At 47.1% G+C, this 20,705-nt stretch overlaps 1 protein-coding gene across 1 annotated transcript in view; it reads right to left on the bottom strand.

The window, feature by feature from the left end:
* Positions 1-14,842, bottom strand: part of LOC138521388 (amine oxidase [copper-containing] 3-like) — a 141,934-nt gene extending 127,092 nt beyond the window's left edge. The window contains exon 1 of the mRNA XM_069634176.1: positions 13,112-14,842. Within this exon, the coding sequence (XP_069490277.1) occupies positions 13,112-14,696 (1,585 nt within the window). The 5' untranslated portion in view covers positions 14,697-14,842. The remainder of the gene's footprint in view (positions 1-13,111) is intronic.
* Positions 14,843-20,705: the final 5,863 nt, after the last annotated feature.

The following is a 20,705-nucleotide window of genomic DNA, read 5'->3' as shown; positions in this document are numbered from 1 at the left end:
CACAGAGAGAGCATTAGATTGGCAAACGATGCGCCAGGAGCAGCTAGTTCTCTATATTGCCCATGGGCTTACTTGGGTATCGGAGGAGCGGGTAGTCCTGGGCTCTCTATATTTTCTGTGGACATATACCTGTGATGCCAATATTGTCTGTATCCCCTTAAGACTAGCTTTAGTGGAGTGACACTTCCTTCATATTATTATTATTATTATTATTATTATTATTATTATTATTATTATTATTCAGTTCTTGTTACGCCCAGCACACCCACAGGCCTCAGTGTGCACTTATAATGACAGACAATACAGGCGAAGTACAATTCAAGGGATTGCCAATCAGGGAACAGAAAACCACCTTCGAAGGACTCTTTATGGCCTTCTTAAAGTTGGTAAGACATGGAATATTTCTTATGCTGTGCAGGAGAGAATTCCCAAGACATGGCGCACAGGCATCAAAACAGGTGCCGCCAAAGTTTTTTAACTTGAATCATGGAGAAACAAATTTGTTGGATCCATTAGAATGTCAGAGTCGCGTAGCCGAGGCCTTATGCACCCGCTGCAGCAAATAGACAGGCGCTTTCCCTGTGAGACACTTATGTGTGAGAGAGAGGATCTTGTGTGATATGTGATGATGGACTGGCAGCCAGTGCAAGGATCTTCTTGCGATTGTGCATAGGTGTGAATAGGCAGAGCTCTGTTTTCTCTGTATACCCTCTGGATTTGCATCTGGCTAACTCTTGCCTCTGTATTCGTTTCACCGGAAGACATTGCCACAGAACATGACCCAGCGCACGCTGTTCCCTCTCCTGCCTGCTCCCCTACCCACTGCACAGCCGGTATGCGTGGCCTTCGCTGCCCCTCCCTATCCTTGCAGCCCCCTTTTTCTTTTCTTCTTTTCTCCTTTCTTCCAGCTTGCAAAGGACCCCCATTGTGGGTCCTTTCACGGGGGACACCCCTATAAATCCCATCATGTTTCTTTTCATTAGGGGTCACCCTCAAACCTCCAATCCATTTTTTTAATTTTTTTAAAACATTTTTTATTATTTAGTACTATGGTCTGCTAAATAATGGTCATGAAAAAAAGACCCACTCCTGTAAGTAGCCTATAGAGTACCATCATGAGAATTCTAGGTCCTGTATGTTCCCTCATTGGCTTACATTGGAGACGTGTCAAGTTCTCTACTTTCTCCATAGATTCATAAGTATCATAAATAAACGAATAAACAAAATTGCAACTCAAGCTTACCGAGCACCTTGTACTGCTCGCGCCCAGTTACCTTTGGGTTTGGTGCGCTATACCGAATAAGTAAACAAATAAACAAACAAACAAATTCTGCTGGGGTAACAATAGCCACATACAGCTCCCATTGGTTTACATAGGAAGGTCTCTGGTTCTCTGCACCCCTGCAGTCCTGTGTAGGATTATCTTAATATTCCCTGCAGAATTCCATGGGAGGATTCCCAGATTATCTCTGCATCGCTCATAGACTTTAGGTATGCATTCCAAGAACTCCTTACCCATAGTGAATTCTGAAAATCAGGTATTAAAAATACCCTTTTATTAAAATAACAAAACTCATCAATGAATACTAATCAACATTGTTTTTTTAAAAAAAAATGTTACTCCTTACTTATTTAAAACAAATGCAAAATGACACTGAAAACACTGCTAGCAGGGCCGGTGTTTGCGTCAGGCAGCCCAGGCGGCTGCCTGACGTCAGTCAGCCTCTAAGGGGCGCTGCATCAGCAGTCCACAGTGCCAGTGCTAGAATACACATGTAACACGTTCGTTTCCTAACATTATAAAATGTGCCTGTTCATTTTTATAATGTTAAGAAACAAACGTGTTACACATGTATTCTACCACTGGCACTGCTGCAGGCTGTGGCCTCGGTCAGAGCAGTTTCTAGACCATTTGGTGCCCAGGGCGAAACACTAGGAATGCGCCCCCCCCCGCACCCCATCCCATGCGCCACTCCCACCGCACCCCACGCTCCACTCCAGCCGCGCACCACTCCCACCGCGCACCACTCCCACCGCACTCCGCACACTACTCCCACTGCACCCTGCGCGCCATTCCCAAACTACACCGTTAAAGAACTCCTACCCAAAGTCAAACAGTCCGTCACACAAGGAATGAATTGCCATTTGCAACGGTGGGACACTTTTTCACTGGTGCCCAAGACAATTTTATGCCCCAGTCCCACTTAGGCTGCAGATAATGAGGACTGGGCACACCAAACAAGAGACCATGAATATGGCACAGGATGCAGTATATACAACCAACAAAGTACACAAGATGCTGAAGGGGGTTTGGAGGCAACCTAAGCCAAAAGGGCAATGACAAGGAGACACCTGAACCCAATAAACAATCACTTTAACATTCTTTGAATGGTAATCAAGTGTATGCTTTGATACAGTAAAGACTTGACTGTTGTAAGGATACATGAACCAGGATTATGTATTTATTCATGCAATGTTTGTCGGGTACCTGCATATTTATTTATTTATGCAATGTGTGTCAGATACAGGTATCCGACAAACATTGCATAAATAAATTATCCGTCTCCATGTACCCGACAAACATTGCATAAATAAATAAATAAACCGGTTCGTAGCTTAAAGAATATTTGCTCAGCAACATTGCTCAAAACTATTATCCGCATAGTGAAGTAACTCATCACCATTGCCATGGAAGTGGTTTAAAGTGTAATTGATATATAGTTTGGAAAAGAAGCGACATGAAAGAAATTGCGCTGCTTTAAACTATTATTTTGGCCATTTTCTGGGCTTGCAGGGACGCACCATGGGCCCAAACGGGTCTCCGTTTGTACCGTGTCGGGGCGCACGGTGCGTCCCTGCAAGGCACGCCCATTCCCTACAGCCCACTGCACCTCCCCTCCCATCTCAATGCCAGCACAAAACCATTTAGTGACTAATGGGCCACCATTAGCAGTTTCCTACCGGCATTGTGATGGAAGGGGCTGGTCTTAGCTGCATAGGGACCTAAAGTGTTTTTATTGGTGTGCTTATGCCCCCCACCCCAAGTGGCATGAAAGTGGTCAGAGGGAGCCTCTGACTTCTGTAATGTCACGTAGTACTTTGTACTACGTGACATTACAGTCGGAAAGGGCAGCGCCAGCACCTGACCTGCAGAACTTTCCCCACGTCAATGCGCCGCCCACAAACTGGGGAATTCCATCCCCTCCAGAGGCTCCACGGACCGAGGCAATTGCGCCCCTCGGGGCTATTGCTCCCCTTGCAGTTGCCCACCTCGCCCAGGCCAAGAAACGGGCCTGGCCTTGGCCCGGCAATTGGCAAATAAATTAGGAACATTTGTTTCTTTATTACCTTCCCCCGGCCCCGGGAGGCGCCGGCGCTGCTGGCGCCAGCCAGACCCATGGGCGCACATGCAGTGTGCCCTCCTCCAGGCTATGGGCACACACTGACACTGAAGTTTGGATCGATTGGGGCTGGCTGGTGTTGTCGGCCCCGGCCATTACAGAAAAGAGGAGCGAGTGGGTCACTAAATCCTGAAGTTGTTCCCATCACAAGCACACACTGCCAACCAGCAGCAGAATCAGCAAATACAAACAGTTGCTGCATCCTGCCCTCGCTGATTGGCCTTGTTTCAGGAAACCTGGCAGTAACTACAGCCTGCCGAGGCAAGCACACTTCTTTCCTCCTGCTCCCGTCCTCGCAGGTGAGGCCTATTGCTGCATAGGCAATTTATTTATTTTAAAATGGTATTGCGGAGATGACTGGCCCATCCAAGAACAGCCTCTGGAGGCCACAAAGCTAGACACTTTTGTCAAGGCTCAAGTAGTCATGAAAAAGGAAGCGAGCACTGGTGGTGGACTCTCCTCAGTAGATCAAAAGGCCGGTTCTCGGAAGACCTGGGCAGAGTGTCACTGTCAGCAGATCTTAGACAGTTTCACGTTCCAGCGGGGTTGGATTGGTCGGTCTGTTGGCCGGGCCAAAATCACTTCGAGGGCGAGCGCCTGGGGGCCAGTACCATGCTTGGGCCGGTTTGGGGGTTACTACGCCCCCCTAGTTCCCGCTCCCGAGCATATTGTTTGTCGTTCCCTCTTTCCTGGGCATGCACTGCTGACTTTATTTTAGTGCAAGAGTTTCATACATTTCACTGTTCGCTCAGACTTGTCTTATACTCTTCTTTGTCGTTGTGTTTCTTTTGTTTGAAATAGCAATCACGCTAGTCTAATGAGATAAACAAACACCTACACGAATGCACTTTGTGAATGATGGTGTGAAGGATGGACGCAGGCGCTGGACCAAAAGCTGAGCGAAGTCTGCACAGCAGCTGGCTTGGGAAAGTGACTCAGCAACTACAGTAGAAACCGTCTCTGTGGACAGTTGGCCCGTCTTCCGTATAATGCAAATACCCAGACTTGTAGGATGCATGCTTCACTTTCTTTGTTCCATTGGGGGCGACATGCTGTAGCATCAATTCATGGCCTTTAAAATACCCTGCACGGTGTAGCTTCTGATCTCCTTCAACACAAACGCTGGGAAATGGCCATGACTAGCTAACGCCACATTAATCAAAGCCAGTTCTCTAAAGAATGGTTCAAGTGTTGGGGAATCACCTGCTCACACTTTCTGTCGAGTGACCAACCGGTGCGCAAAATATGTTTCAGAGCGTGGGGCTCTTGATGCCACCCATTTCTGCATTTGATACACCAGCAGCTAAACGCACCCTGCGGAGGCAGCTCCTTCTGCATAGTCCATTTCTCTCCCAAGCTCGGGACAATGTTCTTTACCATAATGGAGAATGTGAAAAAGCGCAAGGCTGCAAGCCTGGGGGGGGTGAGGGTGGAGGGCAAAGCGCACTATGCTTGGGGTACACTGGAGATGCTTCCCCTGATACCCGCAATACTCCAAGTCCCTTGAAATGAAATTTGTCTATACACTGCACAATGTGCAAGGCCGCTGTTATTCAAGCAGCACGCAACTAGTAATTTCCAAAAAGTAAACTTAACGAGTCCCAAGAAAAGGTCATCGTCCACCCTTTAAGAATTTGATTGTTTTTGTTTTTATGTTGGGATGGTAGACATTGTTTTTCTTTGCGATCTTACAGTTTCATGGTGCTGTCGGGAGCTAAAATGAGTGATCACGAAGGAAACATTTAAGAATTTTGAGAGTTCACAAGCATGAGCGAAACAAACCCCAATACTCGAACTGCCATTTCTCTGCCGTGGTAATGCACTGCAGTGTGTTTCAATGTAAAGTCCACATTGTAATGTCATAATTTTAGAACGCCACCTCTCCAACATTAACATTGGGAGCTATGTTGAATTGTACATGCATGTTAACTCTCTGCATATGTTTAAAGTAGACTTTACCACTCACATGGAGTAGTGATATTGTTTACGTGTGTCCCTCCTAAATATATTGAACTTCCCATGAAATATTTGATGCAATACATCTTGCATAAATGCATGTATTTTAATGCTGAGATAGAAGGGCTTGTACAGCTATTAGTAGGTATGTTGCTGGTGCTTGTTCTTGGAGGTTTGAGTAACACTGTTCAAGACCAGTTCATCGCCTTTTAAGAGTGGCTAAATGTTTGAGGTCATACGAATGACATTAGTGTAGATATGAAATTGTCTATTCTCTGACCTGAGTCACAGCAGCAAACTGGTCATTGTTTCTAAACATGAAGAGCAATAGCAGACTGACATAACCAGGCCTGTTCGGGTTTGACCCTCTTATTGCTGTTTTCTGAGGTTCATGAAATTCAGCAGATGCCAGCATTGACAATTTTGTTAACTCATAGTCCCCACTCCTGCTGCTCAGGCCATGACACATGCATGAGATCACAGGTCGGGGTAGGGGGGTCGCCAACGATGCTTCCCGCCTGGGGTGCAATCTGTTGTAAGACCGGCCCTGACTGCTAGCCACTATTAACATTGTGCGAAGCAGGTATGATGGATGGACTAAGGGCATACAGGTGTAAAGGGTCTTTCCTCTGTGTCTAATTAAACATAAGTGGAAAAAGGAAGGCAAAAAAGAAATGGTGCGCAGTAGTGCAGTGGAACATGACGAGATAGGTTTCTGTATTCTGATATTTAAAACACAAAATGAATTGTTTTTTTTAAGAAGAATACACGTACATAGCAAATGTTTTATTAAAAATAAAAATGCAAAAAGTCCAAATAAATAGCAGCCAGAAGCATATCATGCACCAATCTGGCCATAGTTGAAGAAGTCAAACCTGAACCCAGATGACGTTCAGAACTATCGCCCTATTGCATGTCTTCCCTAGCCCGGAAAAATCTTAGAAAAAGTGGCCACAGCTCAGTTTCAAGACTATACTGAAAGAGAGGGTTTTCTAGACCCCCTACATTCAAGATTTCAGCGAAATTCGGTACCGAAACGGCATTGATTGTGGTGTGGGACGAGCTTTTGCGAGCGTGAGATAACAGTAAACTATCCTTGTTTGTAAAGCTCGATATATCCGCAGCGTTTGACACTGTGGATCACAGTGTCCTATTGGAACGTCTAAAAACTATAGGAAATGTCTCGGAGAGGGCCCTTGAATGGTTTGCCTCCTTTCTGAGTGGGCGGAGACAAGTACAGTTGGGGGTTTTCCTTTCTGAAACTCTCCCTCAACTCTGCGGAGTCCCACAGGGCTCTGCACTTTCACCACTGTTGTTTAATCTGTACCTTTGCCCACTGATGGACATCCTGAGAAAACATAACATCAGTTTTCAATCCTACTGTCATGAGACGCAGCTGTACACACAGCTGTATATCAGGCTTGATGACGTAAAAGACTCTCTCATCAGGGTGGGTAGGTGTTTGGAAGAATTAGGTGCATGTAGGGCGTCTAACTGGTTACAATTCAACCCAAGTTAAGACCCAAATAAGACTGAGGTCATTCTTTTTGGACGAAAACATCTATTGGAGGCAAACAGCAGGCCCCCTTCCCTCGTTTTTGGGTTCACGACTGAATTTTGTGTCCAAAGTGATAGGCCTGGGGTGTATTTGGCAGAGTGTGAAGGGCAATTCTCAGCAAAAGACCAAGCAGCATTTTACAACATTCAGCTGCTACGACAGGCTCTCCCATACATGCCTGAGAATGACCATGCTATGGTGGTAGGAGTCTTGGTGAACTTAAAGCTGGACTATTGTAGCAGCTTACTCACTGGGGCTCCTGCCAAATAAGCCCTCCGGCTTCAAAAAGCACAAAACTCAGCAGTCAGATTAGTGTTTGGGGTACCAAAATGTACCCCGATTTCTGATCTCTGCCTCTCTCTCCGCTGGTTAACTTTAGAGGAACGTATAAAGTTTAAGATTGGATATCTTGTCTTCAAGTGTTTGAATGGTTTGTCACCAGGATATTTGAGGGGCAATCTAATACAATATCAACCTACTAGGACCTTAAGATCAGGAGATAAATACTTGCTCACCATCCATAAAACAAGATGTGGTGCTAGGGGCGATTGTAGTTTCTCGGTTTATGGGCCTAGATTGTGGAATAGCCTCCCATTGAAACTAAGCAAGTGGACTTTTCGAATAATTTGTTTAACAACTTTGGGCTACTGTCAACACATGACTGGTGACTATATTCTACATAATGATGTATTTCAACTGCACCGGGATTCGATTAGGTTTGTTGCGTGTGTGTCATAAATTCCTCACTCACTCACTTAGTGTGAGTGTGTGCCCCTCGAGGGGTCTGCAACCTTTGGCTCTCCAGAAGTCTAAGACAACAACTTCTGTCAGTCGCAAACAGCACAAACAATGGTGACAGATCATGGGAGTTGTAGTCCAGAACATCTGTAGAGCTGCATTCTGCAGACTCCTGCCCCAAAGCAATGCGAGACGGCATAGGTTCCTGTAGGCCTAATGTGTGGATGCAGTCTGTGGCCGTTCTCCTCTCCAGCTGTGCACTTCCTCCCACTGGCTAAGGGCGCTGGGGGTCCCTGAAGAGGGCCACAGCAAGGAACACTGGTCAGCACTAAACATACCAGAGGCATGTCTATTGTGTGGGACAGCAAACCATTTCAAGTACATTTTGGAATTGATATGTTTAGGGAAATGAGAAGTCATCCTGTGCCCCAGGAACTCAGCCCACACTTCACACCCAAAAAGTGAAGACTGTCCAAATGAGTATATAAGGCTCGTAGTTTCCAGCCATTTTACTGTTAGGGTGTGTATTATGACATCACAGTTAAATATAAAAAGCAGTGTTCTTTCTTATGTACCCAAAATTCTCTTTGATCTTATGCAAAGCAGCCAGAAATGATTGTGCTAATTAATTCCATACCACACCTAAAAGGTGACTTTTTAACATAATGGTGGAGATCTTCTCACTGATTTAATTATTTATATGCTGAGTAAAGGACTGTTTTATTTATAAACAGCAATTTAGTTACAAATGGAGCCGCAGATATTTATTTACAATATGCATGTGCTAATATGTGGAAGATGCTAATACCCCTACACTGAAAATATTCACCTGCCACCACTAACCTTGAATCATTTATAATGCCAGTGTCCCTTCAGGAACCACGGCAACAGAACGTTGCCTCCACCACTTGCATGCACATGATAATGTTACTGGGCAAGCACAGTGGCGACTGGAACAATTGGGCGCTAGGGGCCAGGGCGATGTGCTGCCCCCTTGCTTCTATGCTAGGTGAAAGATGTACGTTTTAATTTAAAAAACATGCCTCTTTGCCTAGTAAAGTGCACACTACACCCCTACCGCAGCATGCTCATCACAAGCATTGTGCATGCATGCTCAGCTCGGCTGCGGAGCAGTGTGCACTTCTTCAGAGAGCTTGCAGGCCCCCCTCAGCAGGGCTCACAAGGGTGCCCCCTCATTAGTTTTGGATTAAGCACCACTTATTAGCTGAATCTAATGCTAGAGAGAGATGTCATATGAGGAAGGACACAACGCTTATAGGCGTTGTTTGGTTATTTACTCACCCATTGACTGCCCATGACCATGCTAATCGCTATGGCCATTACCACACACTTCCTGCCACTTCCCACCCAAAACACACCCTCCTTGTATCTCTTTAAGCTAACTTTACAAGCCTTAAAATCAAACTCTACACTCGAAGTGCCTGCCAGGGTTTTTTCAAAGCAGTCTTCTAAGAACTAATGGTTTGATTGGTGATGTAAATGCACTAATGGTTCAATAAAAATGTCTTAACCAGGTCTGTGTTTATCCACTTGAATTATAAGCAGTAAGCGTGTCCTTCACTGAAGTTCTGTTAAAAAACAAGCATTAGCAAAGACAACAGTTTCTGCTTACGTATATGTATTAGAAAGGCATTTGCCAGGTACTGCTATTATATGCCCAGCTACTTGCCCCATTTTCAAGCTGCTACAATTAATGGCCAGTTCAAACCTTTACGGCAATGCCTGGCCAATACCTTTCCCATATCTACACAAAACACCAATAAAGTTAAGGCAGGGTTTAAAAAGTCTTGAAAAAAAACCTTTCACCTGAAATGTGAGAATAGGATAGTCCATTTACGACAAGTCACACAATCCACAATGCCCCCTACTGGCCATCTCGGGAAATTCACCTACAGTTCTAAGCCACCCCAGCAGGGTATCGTAGACATGCAAATTATCCAAAATGCAAGGCTTTTTCTCCAGGAAATTGTCTGTGCCTTAGAGGGCAGTGCTATTTTATATATAATCAACCCAAGACAGACATTTTGCAAGGCTGTCAGAACCACTACATACCTGGTTCCCCCCTAATTAGAGATCAACAGTGCAGTATAGTCCTGACAGCCTGTTCAGTGGAGCATTGGAGCATGTATACAAAACACCAATAAAGTTAGATAGGATTTAAAAAGGGCTCAGAATTGGAGGTGAACTTCCAGCGATGCCTACTAGGTGGCATCGTGGAATGTGTGACTTGCCTCAAATGGACTATCCATATGTAAACAAAGGCCAAGACTGCTGGCATTGCCAATTAAGGTTTTGTGTTACGCGACTGTCCCTTCCTCAGCTCCCGCCTTGCCTTTCCCTCTTCATTTTAACTCTGGGCTATTCTTTGAATGGGTAAATGCCCTCTTCCTCTGTGTGACTACAGAGTGATATGAGGGAGCTCTTGATTCTCCATCTCCCCATAGATTTGTAAGGGAGAGTACACTGTGTTCTCTACATTGCCTATGCACTTCCATCGGGTGGGGGATGGGAGTAGGGGAAGATATAGGATCTATATTCTCCATAAACTGACAGGGAAAGGCGTGCGGCTTCACTATACTTCCGGTCACCCTGTTCCTCTGGAGACTGTGCATTGGGAGTCTCTCTCTCCTCTCTCCTTTTCTCTCCTCCCTTTTTCTTCTCTTTCTCTCTCTCTCTCTCTCTCTCTCTAAATTTCTCCCTCAATTCAGCCTTCTGTCTCTGGAGCTGGATTTCTAGTAGTGTGCAAGGTATTCGTCATCTCTCACTCCCCCTCTCTTCCTTTTGCCTTTTCACTCTTGCTTTTGTCCTCTCCCCCTCCTACTCTCCCCTCATCTCACTCTAGTGCCTGTGCATTGAGCAGTGTTTTCTCTCTCTCTCTCTTTCACTCTCGCTCTACCTCTCATGCGCTGGCCCTCTCTCTGTCCCTCTTATCATCGCCATCATCAAGTTATTGTCCTCTCTGTCTCCTTTTCTTGCCCCTCTGTGTTGCACTGTCGCTTCTCTCTGCCGCTCCCCCTGGCACCAGTTCGATAGTATCATGCAAGTATCTCCTCTTCTCTCTCCCGGTTACCAGACATTTGGTCGAAAAAAATTGGTCGACCAGACAAATGGTCGAACCAATTTGGTCGAAAACCAAATGGTCGCATTTTTTTTAAAATTATTTTCACCCCTTTTTTTATTTTTTTGGGGAGGTCCCGCCCAACCCCATTTTTTTCTCTAAAAACCCCTTTTTTTTAAAAACGAAAACCCGAAAAATAAATATATAAATAAAAAAAAAATTCGACCATTTGGTTTTCGACCAAATTGCGTCGACCAAATGTCATTCGACCAGTTTTCAGTCGACCAAATGACTGGACACCCTCTCTCCCACTCCACCCTTCTCTCCGTCTGCTTTCACATCTCATCTCTTTCACTCTCCATGTAGTTTGCTTGTTCTCTCTCCCTCTCTCCCCATCCTATGCCTCCCACTTCCACCCCCTCCCATCTCCTCTAGCCCCATCCTCTGCCTCCCACTTCCACCCTCTCCCATCTCCTCTCTCCCCTTCCTCTGCCTCCCACCTCCACCCTCTCCCATCTCCTCTCTCTCCATCCTCTACCACCCACTTCCACCCTCTCCCATCTCCTCTCTCCCCATCCTCTGCCTCCCACTTCCACCCTCTTCCATCTCCTCTATTCCCATCCTCTGCCTCCCACTTCCACCATCTCCCATCTACTCTCGCCCCATCCTCTACCTCCCACTTCCACCCTCCCCCATCTCCTCCCTCCCCATACTTTGCCTCCCACTTCCACCCCCTCCCATCTCCTCTCTCCCCTTCCTCTGCTTCCCACTTCCACCCTCTCCCATCTCCTCTCTCCCCTTCCTCTGCCTCCCACTTCCACCCTCTCCCATCTCCTCTCTCCCCTTCCTCTGCCTCCCACCTCCACCCTCTCCCATCTCCTCTCTCCCCATCCTCTGCCTCCCACTTCCTCCCTCTCCCATCTCCTCTCTTCCCATCCTCTGCCTCCCACTTCCACCCTCTCCCATCTCCTCTCTTCCCATCCTCTGCCTCCCACTTCCACCCTCTGCCATCTCCTCTCTACCCTTCCTCTGCCTCCCACTTCCACCTTCTCCCATCTCCTCTCTCTCCATCCTCTGCCTCCCACTTCCACCCTCTCCCATCTCCTCTCTCCCCTTCCTCTGCCTCCCACTTCCACCCTCTCCCATCTCCTCTCTCCCCATCCTCTGCCTCCCACTTCCACCCTCTCCCATCTCCTCTCTCTCCATCCTCTGCCTCCCACTTCCACCGTCTCCCATCTCCTCTCTCCCCATCCTCTGCCTCCCACTTCCACCCTCTCCCATCTCCTCTCTCCCCATCCTCTGCCTCCCACTTCCACCGTCTCCCATCTCCCCTTCTCACACCGTGGCTCCCCCTCCGTCTGTCTCCATCTCCTCTGCTCATTCCCCCTGTCACCCCATCCCTCTGGAGTTGTGCTTTCAGTACTGCCCACACTGTTCCTTCTGCCACTCCCCACCTCCCCCACCTCTGTCCCCCACCCCCTGGAGTCATGCATAAGTAGTGTCTGAGGTATAGTCCGCCCTCTTTCTCCTTATTTCTCCATATTTTCCCCTTCTAATCCCTGCTCTCTCCGTACCACATCGTACCACGCGCGTTTCTCCTCTCGACACCTCTCAGTCTCTAGAGCTGGTCCGTCAGTAGTGTGCAGGGCATTCTGGCCCCCTCCCCCCTCCCCCGTCTCTGCTCTGTTCCCTGTCTGTCTCTATCCCGCAAACCTCTCTTCCTCTCCCTCACTCCTTCTGTTTCCCTCTCTCTCCCTCTTCCTCTGGAACGTGTGTGGTGAGGAGTGGCCCCCTCTCTCTCCTTCCATCTCCCATCTCCCTGTCTCCCTCCCCTTCTGGAGCTGTGCTGTCAGTAGACCAGAGATCTATTATCTCTCTCTTGCTCTCTCTTCCCTTGACCCCCCTTTCCCTCCATCTCCCTCCCCACTGTTCTCTTCCCCTGCCCGCACCCCAGGAGCCATGCTGTCATTCGTACCAGCAGTATTCTCTCATCCCCTCTCTTTCTCTGCCCCGCTCACCTTCTCTCTGGAACCTGTGTATTGAAGATAGTCTCGGTCTCTTTCTCTTTCTCGTTCTCTTTCTCTTTCTCTCTCTTTCTCTGTCCCTCTCTCTCCCCCATCTCCCCTTTGGGACCCTGTATTTCGAGAACGTTCTCCCCTTTTCCTCTCCCTCTCACCCCTTTCTCTCCAAATATAACCTGGGAGTTTTCACCAGAGGCTCTGTTGTTCTTCCCCTCGTTCTCGCTCTCCCTCTCTTCTCCCAGCTGGGTGGTAGTGCCATGCATCTACCCTCCTTCACTTGACACGCAACTCCCTGAGGATAAAACTTCCCACCGTGTCCCATCACAACCATCTCGCTGATACAAATGGGTAGACCTACCTGCTACGTCCAAGTCGACTTTATAGTTGATGAAATGGGTATGAATTGTCCCCAGGGTATATTCGCCGAGTCGGTTGCCGTAGTTCAGGCCATCCGCAAAGTAAAACGAGGAGGTGATGTAGCCCGTAGCATGGACCCTGGCCTCAATAGCTCCATTTTGGTAGAAAAGGAAATCAAACACATAGTCGTAGTTGCCCAAGGTGGCGATTGCACGAAGGACCAAGACGGTGCTAGGAAGACCTCCATAGTAGTCAGAGTAGTAGTTGGAATAGTGACGACGCATTGGCAGGGCGGGGTTGTGTTCAAAGATGCAGATGGCGTTTCGGTGCTTGGCTGGCTTTTCGTTGTCATAGAAGTAGTCAGAATCGACACAGGTGGCCGAGGAGGGGCAGTCAACACCCTTGACCATCTCAAAGGTTAACCTTCCAATGCCGAAGCTGCCATCCATGTATCTGGTCATCATACCACCAGGGGCGTTGGAGCCGTACATAGAGATGGCTTCCTGGACACTAAGTTCATAGGCAACCCTTTCCCCTTTAAACTTTATGTTAAAGAGACGCATCCCTGTGTTCACGCTGAGGCCAAAGTCTAAGCTCCAAGACTGGAAGAGCACCTGGTTGTTTCCTACACTGTAACGTGCCCCATTGGGCTCAAAGTGTAAGGGCATGGCAGCTGTGTTCCTTAACCTAGGTTTCAGGGACCCCATTTCCTCCCCTTGGACAAAATTAGGGATTTTGACAACTTTCACCTGATTGGACTTGTATTTCACCTCCAGCTCCTCCATGCTGCCGTAGTACTGGCCATTGTAGAAAACCTTGTCTATAGCCCACTGAGATGCATTTAGACTCTGGTGGTTCACCAGTACCTCAATACCTAACGGGTGAATGAAGAAGCCACTGCCAGTGGTGTCCTGGAACATGACAAACCAGGTGCTCCGCTCCCCAGACTGAAAGCCCCGCGGTGCTGTGGTCAAGATTGCAAACTCCTTATCAATGGGGGTGCCCAACACTTCTTTAAAAAATGTTGCTGCCTTTGGGGCCTCTACCTTCTGAAGGTATGAGAAGATCAAGAAGTACTCCTTGCTGGTCACTGGTCTCCGGTTGTAGGGTAGGCCTCCTTTGTATTTCTCCATGGTGACATCCCTGCTGTATGTCGGATTAGGGAGCGGGCCCACAACAAATTCGGTGATGTTTGGTTTATCCTGCGCACCAAAGAAAACCACAGCGAGTGCCTCTCTCGTTGGCGGCTGTCCCCCACTATCCAGGAATCTCAGAGTCTCATCCTTCTTGGGGAGCTGACGGTCAATAGAGAATAGGCAGTTTTCGGACGGGTCAGCCTTGGTACAGTCCAGAAGGTCATCCCCTAGGCTCTTCTTGAGATAGTCCATGACTTGGGAGAGCTCGTCAAGGCAAAGGTTCGAAAATACCAGGCTCTTTTCATCGTGTATGTCCCATCCTTTGGTCTCAGCAGTAGGTCCACAGGTCCGTGACTTGGCCCCTGTAAGCAGGACGCACACCAGGGCCAAGACGGTGGCCACAGCAAGGGCCAAAAGTATGAGGACAATCTTCAAATTCATCCTCTCCATTGGTTTTCAGCAGGGTGCACAGCGAGGACTGCCTTGCAGAGAAGCTCTGCTAATCTGACACCGCCTATTTAAGTCTTTGGACAGCTTCAGGAAACGCAAAAGGTGGGGGCCAGAGCTCGGCTTTTTGGAACAAAATCGGATTTTTTTTTTCTATGAGTCTAAGCAGGTCCGCTGAAGTAGTTGGAGAAATGAAACATTTTGGATTCCGCGCGGATGAAAATGTTGCTGTCCTCGCTAAGTAAAATTATATGATAAAAAAGAAAAGTTCCCCGTGCTTTTTTATCAGTATATGCGTGACGCGCAGCAATGCAAACTGAATAATGGCCTCTAGGGGCCAAAAGAAGCACACACCAGAATGAGGCTGGAAAGTCCAAGTAACAATCATAAAATTTCTTTTTTTGTACGGCCATATAAAAGGCGAGACTCCGTGGCTTTCTATATTTATGCTCGAGAAAAGACAAATATACAAACACAAGCTGGCCAGTGGACACTTGAGCCAGAATAGGGCCGTGGGACTGGACCTCATGAATACCATAGATGTGGGTGATCCACTGCTACATGCAAGGATGGGGCTCCTGAGAGCCAAGCCAAGATGGCCGCTGTTTTTGGAGCTCCTTTCTTCTTCCTCTTGGGTAAGTTAAGTGGTCATGCATCTGTTATATTTTTATCCGTTTATACCCCTTTAGTCGTAAACATTACTGCGACAGGCAGCTTACACTGAACAGAGGCCTGTCACGTAACGTTGTCGTAGTGCTTAGTTTGTGCCAGTGTTTGCCGGTGGGCAACATCGGCAGTCTTTTTTGGGCACCGGAACATCAGGGGGCCAGCTCTCAAGTGCAATCAAGTTCCCAGGCCCTCACATGTGATGTGATTCCTATCACAGGCGAGGCCTGCTGCTCTCCAAACCCTGCTCCTGACAGACACTGGAGTCTAGGAGATAAAAATGACTAAAGCTCGGGAAACTGAAGGTGAGCAAACCTTAAAAGGTGTAAGAGTTTATATACACGTGAGAGAAATTTTCAAATTGTTTAAGCTCTACAAACGGCTGCTCTATGAGAGCTGAGATGCAGCGCATGCATGCATTATTGGTACTGTAGGCAACTTGCAATGAAGGGTTAAAACGCTAGTCTCTCTCCACCTTTCAGCTGTCTGTTGAACTAGAATAAAAAAACGTTTGTTTACTTCAACATTTCCCGTCCTCTAGCTGCATTTTGCATTTTCAAATAGTGCTTGTGACAGCTGCTGTAATGTGAAGTGTTAAAGAGAAATGGATTCCATTTTTAACCATGTATTTTCACGTCCCAGGCTTGCTTGACAGATTTGCCTTTTTGTTTGTTTATTCTTGTCACTTCGGAGCCCTGTGATAATCAGTTGCAACATGGACCTAAGTTATGGAAATAATATTTAGCCAGTAAAGTGGATGATAATAACCTATCAAATTGGGTATTCAGTTGATTAACTTTCCATTTTGAAGTGCACCTGTAGGCTTCAGACTGTGGCCATCCATCCATCAGTTTGGTGGGATAAAATGACTCTAAAGTCTACGCACACCATTTCCCAGTCCTGGGCTTTCATGAAATAACAATGTATTCTGGGAGCTGAAGTCTTTTAACTTCAATTAGACATAAGTAGCCGATTCAAGTGATTTGCAAAAAAAAGAAGCCCAGGACTGGAAAGTGGTGACCTGTTTTCATGAAGCTTTCCAGGAAGTTTATCATCAGTACTTTGTTAGCATGTCTTCTTGAGGGCCTCTGGACCTCTTGGGAAATGTGGGACACTTATTTTTGGTGCCCGGGTAGATTTTTTGTTCCAGTCCCACCCTGAATGTTGGTGTTTTTGTCAATGCTGTTTGCTTTTATGTATGCGTGCATGCAAGGAGTTGTGTGACTGGTGGATGAATGCATAGGTAAAAATGTTGTATGTGTGTGTGCCAGCCACAACTCCTACATTTATCGGCCAACAGGCCACTAAATTTAGGAGTTTAGGAGGGGGCATGGCATCAGGGTTGCACCTAGGATACAATTTCAGGCGGAGAAGCTAAGACCTAAATGTTGGGAGAGGCGCTAACTTCAGAGGCTATGGGGCAGAGGCTAACTTACTTGTGTGTGGGCATCTAACCAAATTGTGCATTCGAATGAGACTATTCTGGTGATGCTTCAATGTTACAAGCAGTTAACCCTGTCCTTCATTTCTGAAATGTCACACGTATGTACTGATGTGAGAATGTGCTGTCTTATGTCCCATGTCCCCACTTGCAAGTGCTAACCCCACATCATGATTTCAATTGCCTAAAAATGTACGCATATGAATGCAGGTGCTAAAAGTGAAATGTTTTATTAATTGAAAGACCTTAATTAACAGCGAAGCCCAGGCACCTTTTAACGTCGGTGTCCTGTTCCATCCGCTATGGCTCTGTACGTCAGCCAGGCAGGGGAGCAGCCAGCCTCAACATTTTGGGGGCTAGATTACCGTTTTGAAAGCGGCTAGTGAGTGGGGTCAATAAAATAATTGCACTGTTGGACTCTCCACTGGGGGATGGTGTCTGGGCCTTTCAGCTTTTACAGTTGAAAGGGTCCCTCAAGCAGCTTCCCCATATTGGCAGTCTTATGACACAGAAACATACTGATAGTCTGCAGCTTTTAACCACATTTCTGCATTCTTTTGATTTCATTATTGATTTAAGCACTCCATAGGTGCCTTGGCCTATATTCCCAAACGGTAAGGCAAGGGGTGCCCCCCCAACATCAAGATGAAATGGGCCCCCACCAGCCCTGACACATCTTCATCCAGTCCTGCTCCCACTTCCCTCCCAATTTCCTGAGCCCTGTTAGGAAGCTGAATAGCGGTTTCGTATTCCCTTTGGCCATTAGTCGTACCACCCCAATTCAGTGGCTATTTAATTTCACAATGCTATGCTAATCACTGGAGGCGTGGGCCATCTAAAAGCCGAGCCCAGAATTAAGACATGACCAAAGCAAACATAAGTGCTCCTACAGGGCTAAACTGGACCACATTGAATGTAGGCAAGTCTTGCCAGTAATAACACTTATGGTGCACAGCCAGCTTGGACATGCTTTCTGCGGCATGGCATTTTAACTGGCTGGGAGTCCTTGTATGGTAATACTGGCATATATTGGTGCAGCCTGCATGCACATACATTGGAACAACCAGCATGAATATATTTTTATACTGGCATATGTTGTGGGCAAAGGTTGGTGACTTGCAACTATTAGGTTGTTTCATGTGCTACCATAAAAAGACAATTGCAAACTGCATGGCTTTCTACCCAATTTGCAAAGAAAGTGCTGTAAAATGCATCATTTTAACCCAATGTTTCAAACATTTTCGTGGGAGTGAGAAACCCCCTCAAGCGCCCCTTGGTTGGTTTGTTTTCCCTTACTGTGCTCTGTCGATCCTGCATAATTGGTGCAAACATTTAAGCCTCTTCAGTTCAGAAATTCACCAGCCTCTACTGTACCTCATCTATCTGTCACTGTGTATGATGTGTGTTTTAATGCGCACACAGCGGCAGGGTTCTCCTCACGCACCACACGCTGTCATGCCATCCTACATATATTTATGCATATGATACAAAAGTTAGTCTGGCATAAACCTCTCTTCAGCAGAGAAATCTAACTTTGCTGTAGTTGATTTGCAGTTGTAGTAATAAAGCATATTTGTGTCCTCCACACAAACTCAAGGGGAGATTTCTCGTATCTTCTGTTTGCAGCAGTGCCTCCACTGGCCCAGTGCAAAAAATTGTAAGGGGGCCTCACCAAATGTTTTGCCCCGGGCCTCGCCAACCCTTGTGACAGCCCTGGGGACCAGCAACAGCAATGCAACAACAAACTGTTACAAACAGCCAATGAAAACTACCATTCTGTTGTTACTATGCAGTATTTTGATAAATTCCAGAATGTGCAGTTTTCATTGGCTGTTCTGACTGACATGGTGACGTGTTGTTATTGCCACAGGAGGCAGCGCAGCGCCACATTGGTTTCACGAGTTACTGTGAACTGAAGGTGTCTAGGCGTGGCGTTGGTTCTTTGAGAGAGCCTGCTGCACTGCTTTGTTGCGTGCGGCCTAGTTGCTGGGCCCTGCTTTTTCACTTGCACTAGTGCCTGCCAGTCTGCCACTGCCCCCCCAGGCCCCGACAGGAGACAGAGAGTCCACGCCAGCAACCGACTTCAAAATCAGGTAAGTGGACACTCTCTGACCGTGTAACTTAAGCAGTGTGAAGATTCCATGGTCTGGGCCGGGCCGGCCCAGAACGGTGGTGCGTTCCCCTGGTGATGTCCACACTCCTCTTGGAGCCTGGCTGGGCCTGGGCCCTTGCGAGGACTGAGGACCCAGAGCCAGGACTCAGGAGTCACTGAGCCAGGAGGACACCAGTAGACCATGCCGCCGCCTGGGCCCGGCTGTCTTGTGTTCACGCTTCTAGTCACGGTGGTAGCCCCCCCACCACATACAAAGGCAGATGTCTGTCTGGAAGCCCTTTCGAAAGGGAGAGCGAGTGCGCCACGAATCGCTAGCTTTGGTTCTGGCGGTTAGTTGGACACGACGTAAGCAGAGGACTGTCTGTTTGAGATTGTTTTGTTCAAGAGGAGTCAAAGAGGGACCAGTATCTTTGTCATTGTTCTAGTCATGTGCGTCACGGTTATCATCAGTGGCCATTTGTGTGGATGTCCTCGAAGGCTACATTTTGTTGTAATTTGGCACGCCTACTCCTTTGAAGTCAGTGGCGTATGGTGTTTACTAGTGATTTTCATTTGCCTCAGTGTTGAACCTTGAAGTGACTTTATACATTTCTTCATCCATGTTTTTTTTACCAGGTGTTTGCTGCGAGTACTATGTGGCTCTTGTCCCGCAACGCACAGTTTCCCGCTTGGGAATTCAGGATGGTGTAGGTATGAGGCCAGTATTGTGCCCTCCAGGAGTGCTGTTTTCAGTGCTGTTATGTTGATTTTTACTGTGCACAGCACAGGCTCTTCCAGTTCCGAAATGTTTTTCTGTCGTCAAAGTGAGTACCCCAGATGTTTTTGGACTATATTATGATAGGGTACCATGGAACTTGGGTTTGTTTATCAGGCTGTTAGGGGGCACTCCGCCTTTGCAGGTGTTTCCCGACCCTTTATCATCCTGAATACAATGCTCGCATGGGTTTTTAATGCACTGCCTATGGTGTTGGTGTGAGGCGCTCCAATCTTTGCTCCGACGTGCGTGCCATGTATTCTTTAGTCTATGCTAGTCTTTGTAGTATGGGTCCAGGGATTGGGATGGCACAGCGTCACCCGTCATGTAGTCCCGTTATATGTAACCAAATGGTCCCTCGCCGCTACGTAGGGGGCTCATTACGTTGTCCTCGGTTTCCCTTCCATCTGTGTCCCAGGGAATTCAGGCGGCATGGATTGGGATTCCAGCTGTATGTGTTTCAAAAAACGATTACCATGTTTAGGACGCACAATGAGTTTGGATGTTGGTTGGTTCGGGTGATCAGTACTGCGAACATTGGTTGGTGTATCCTGGGGTGGAACTCATTTGTACTTGCTGGAGGCCGCAATGCTCTGAATACACATTTGCCAGCATGATCCATTCTACTCTGTCTCTGTGGGTGATTGCAGTCAGTCTGTGTGTTTTCTTTAAATTTGGGGACTTGTAGTCTGAGTTTTATAAAGAGATAAGCAGAACTACAAGTCCCAGAATGCAAAGAAAAGACCTAGACTGGAAAAGCACCAGATTGGAATGGAACATGTTGGCAACTATATGAATATTGGTTGGTTGCGTGAGCTGCAATATGTTTGTCATCATTCCTTGTTTTTGAGCTGCACTATAAGAACATTAGCAGTAGTACTGGGAGCTGCACTATATTATCATTGGGTTGTCATTGGGTTGTGGCCACAATACAAAGAGAGTGAATTTCAATGTATTCTCTGTGGGGGCTTGGGCCCTGCACAGCAACTACGCTAATGCTGCATAGAGCTTCCCCGAAGAGGACGGATTTCCCTCCCA

Source organism: Ambystoma mexicanum, chromosome 13 (assembly GCF_040938575.1).
Source record: "Ambystoma mexicanum isolate Mex_15411 chromosome 13, UKY_AmexF1_1, whole genome shotgun sequence".
Taxonomy (NCBI): Eukaryota; Metazoa; Chordata; class Amphibia; order Caudata; family Ambystomatidae; genus Ambystoma; species Ambystoma mexicanum.
The sequence above is the reverse complement of the archived record's forward strand: the minus strand, read 5'-3'. Positions and strand labels throughout refer to the sequence as shown.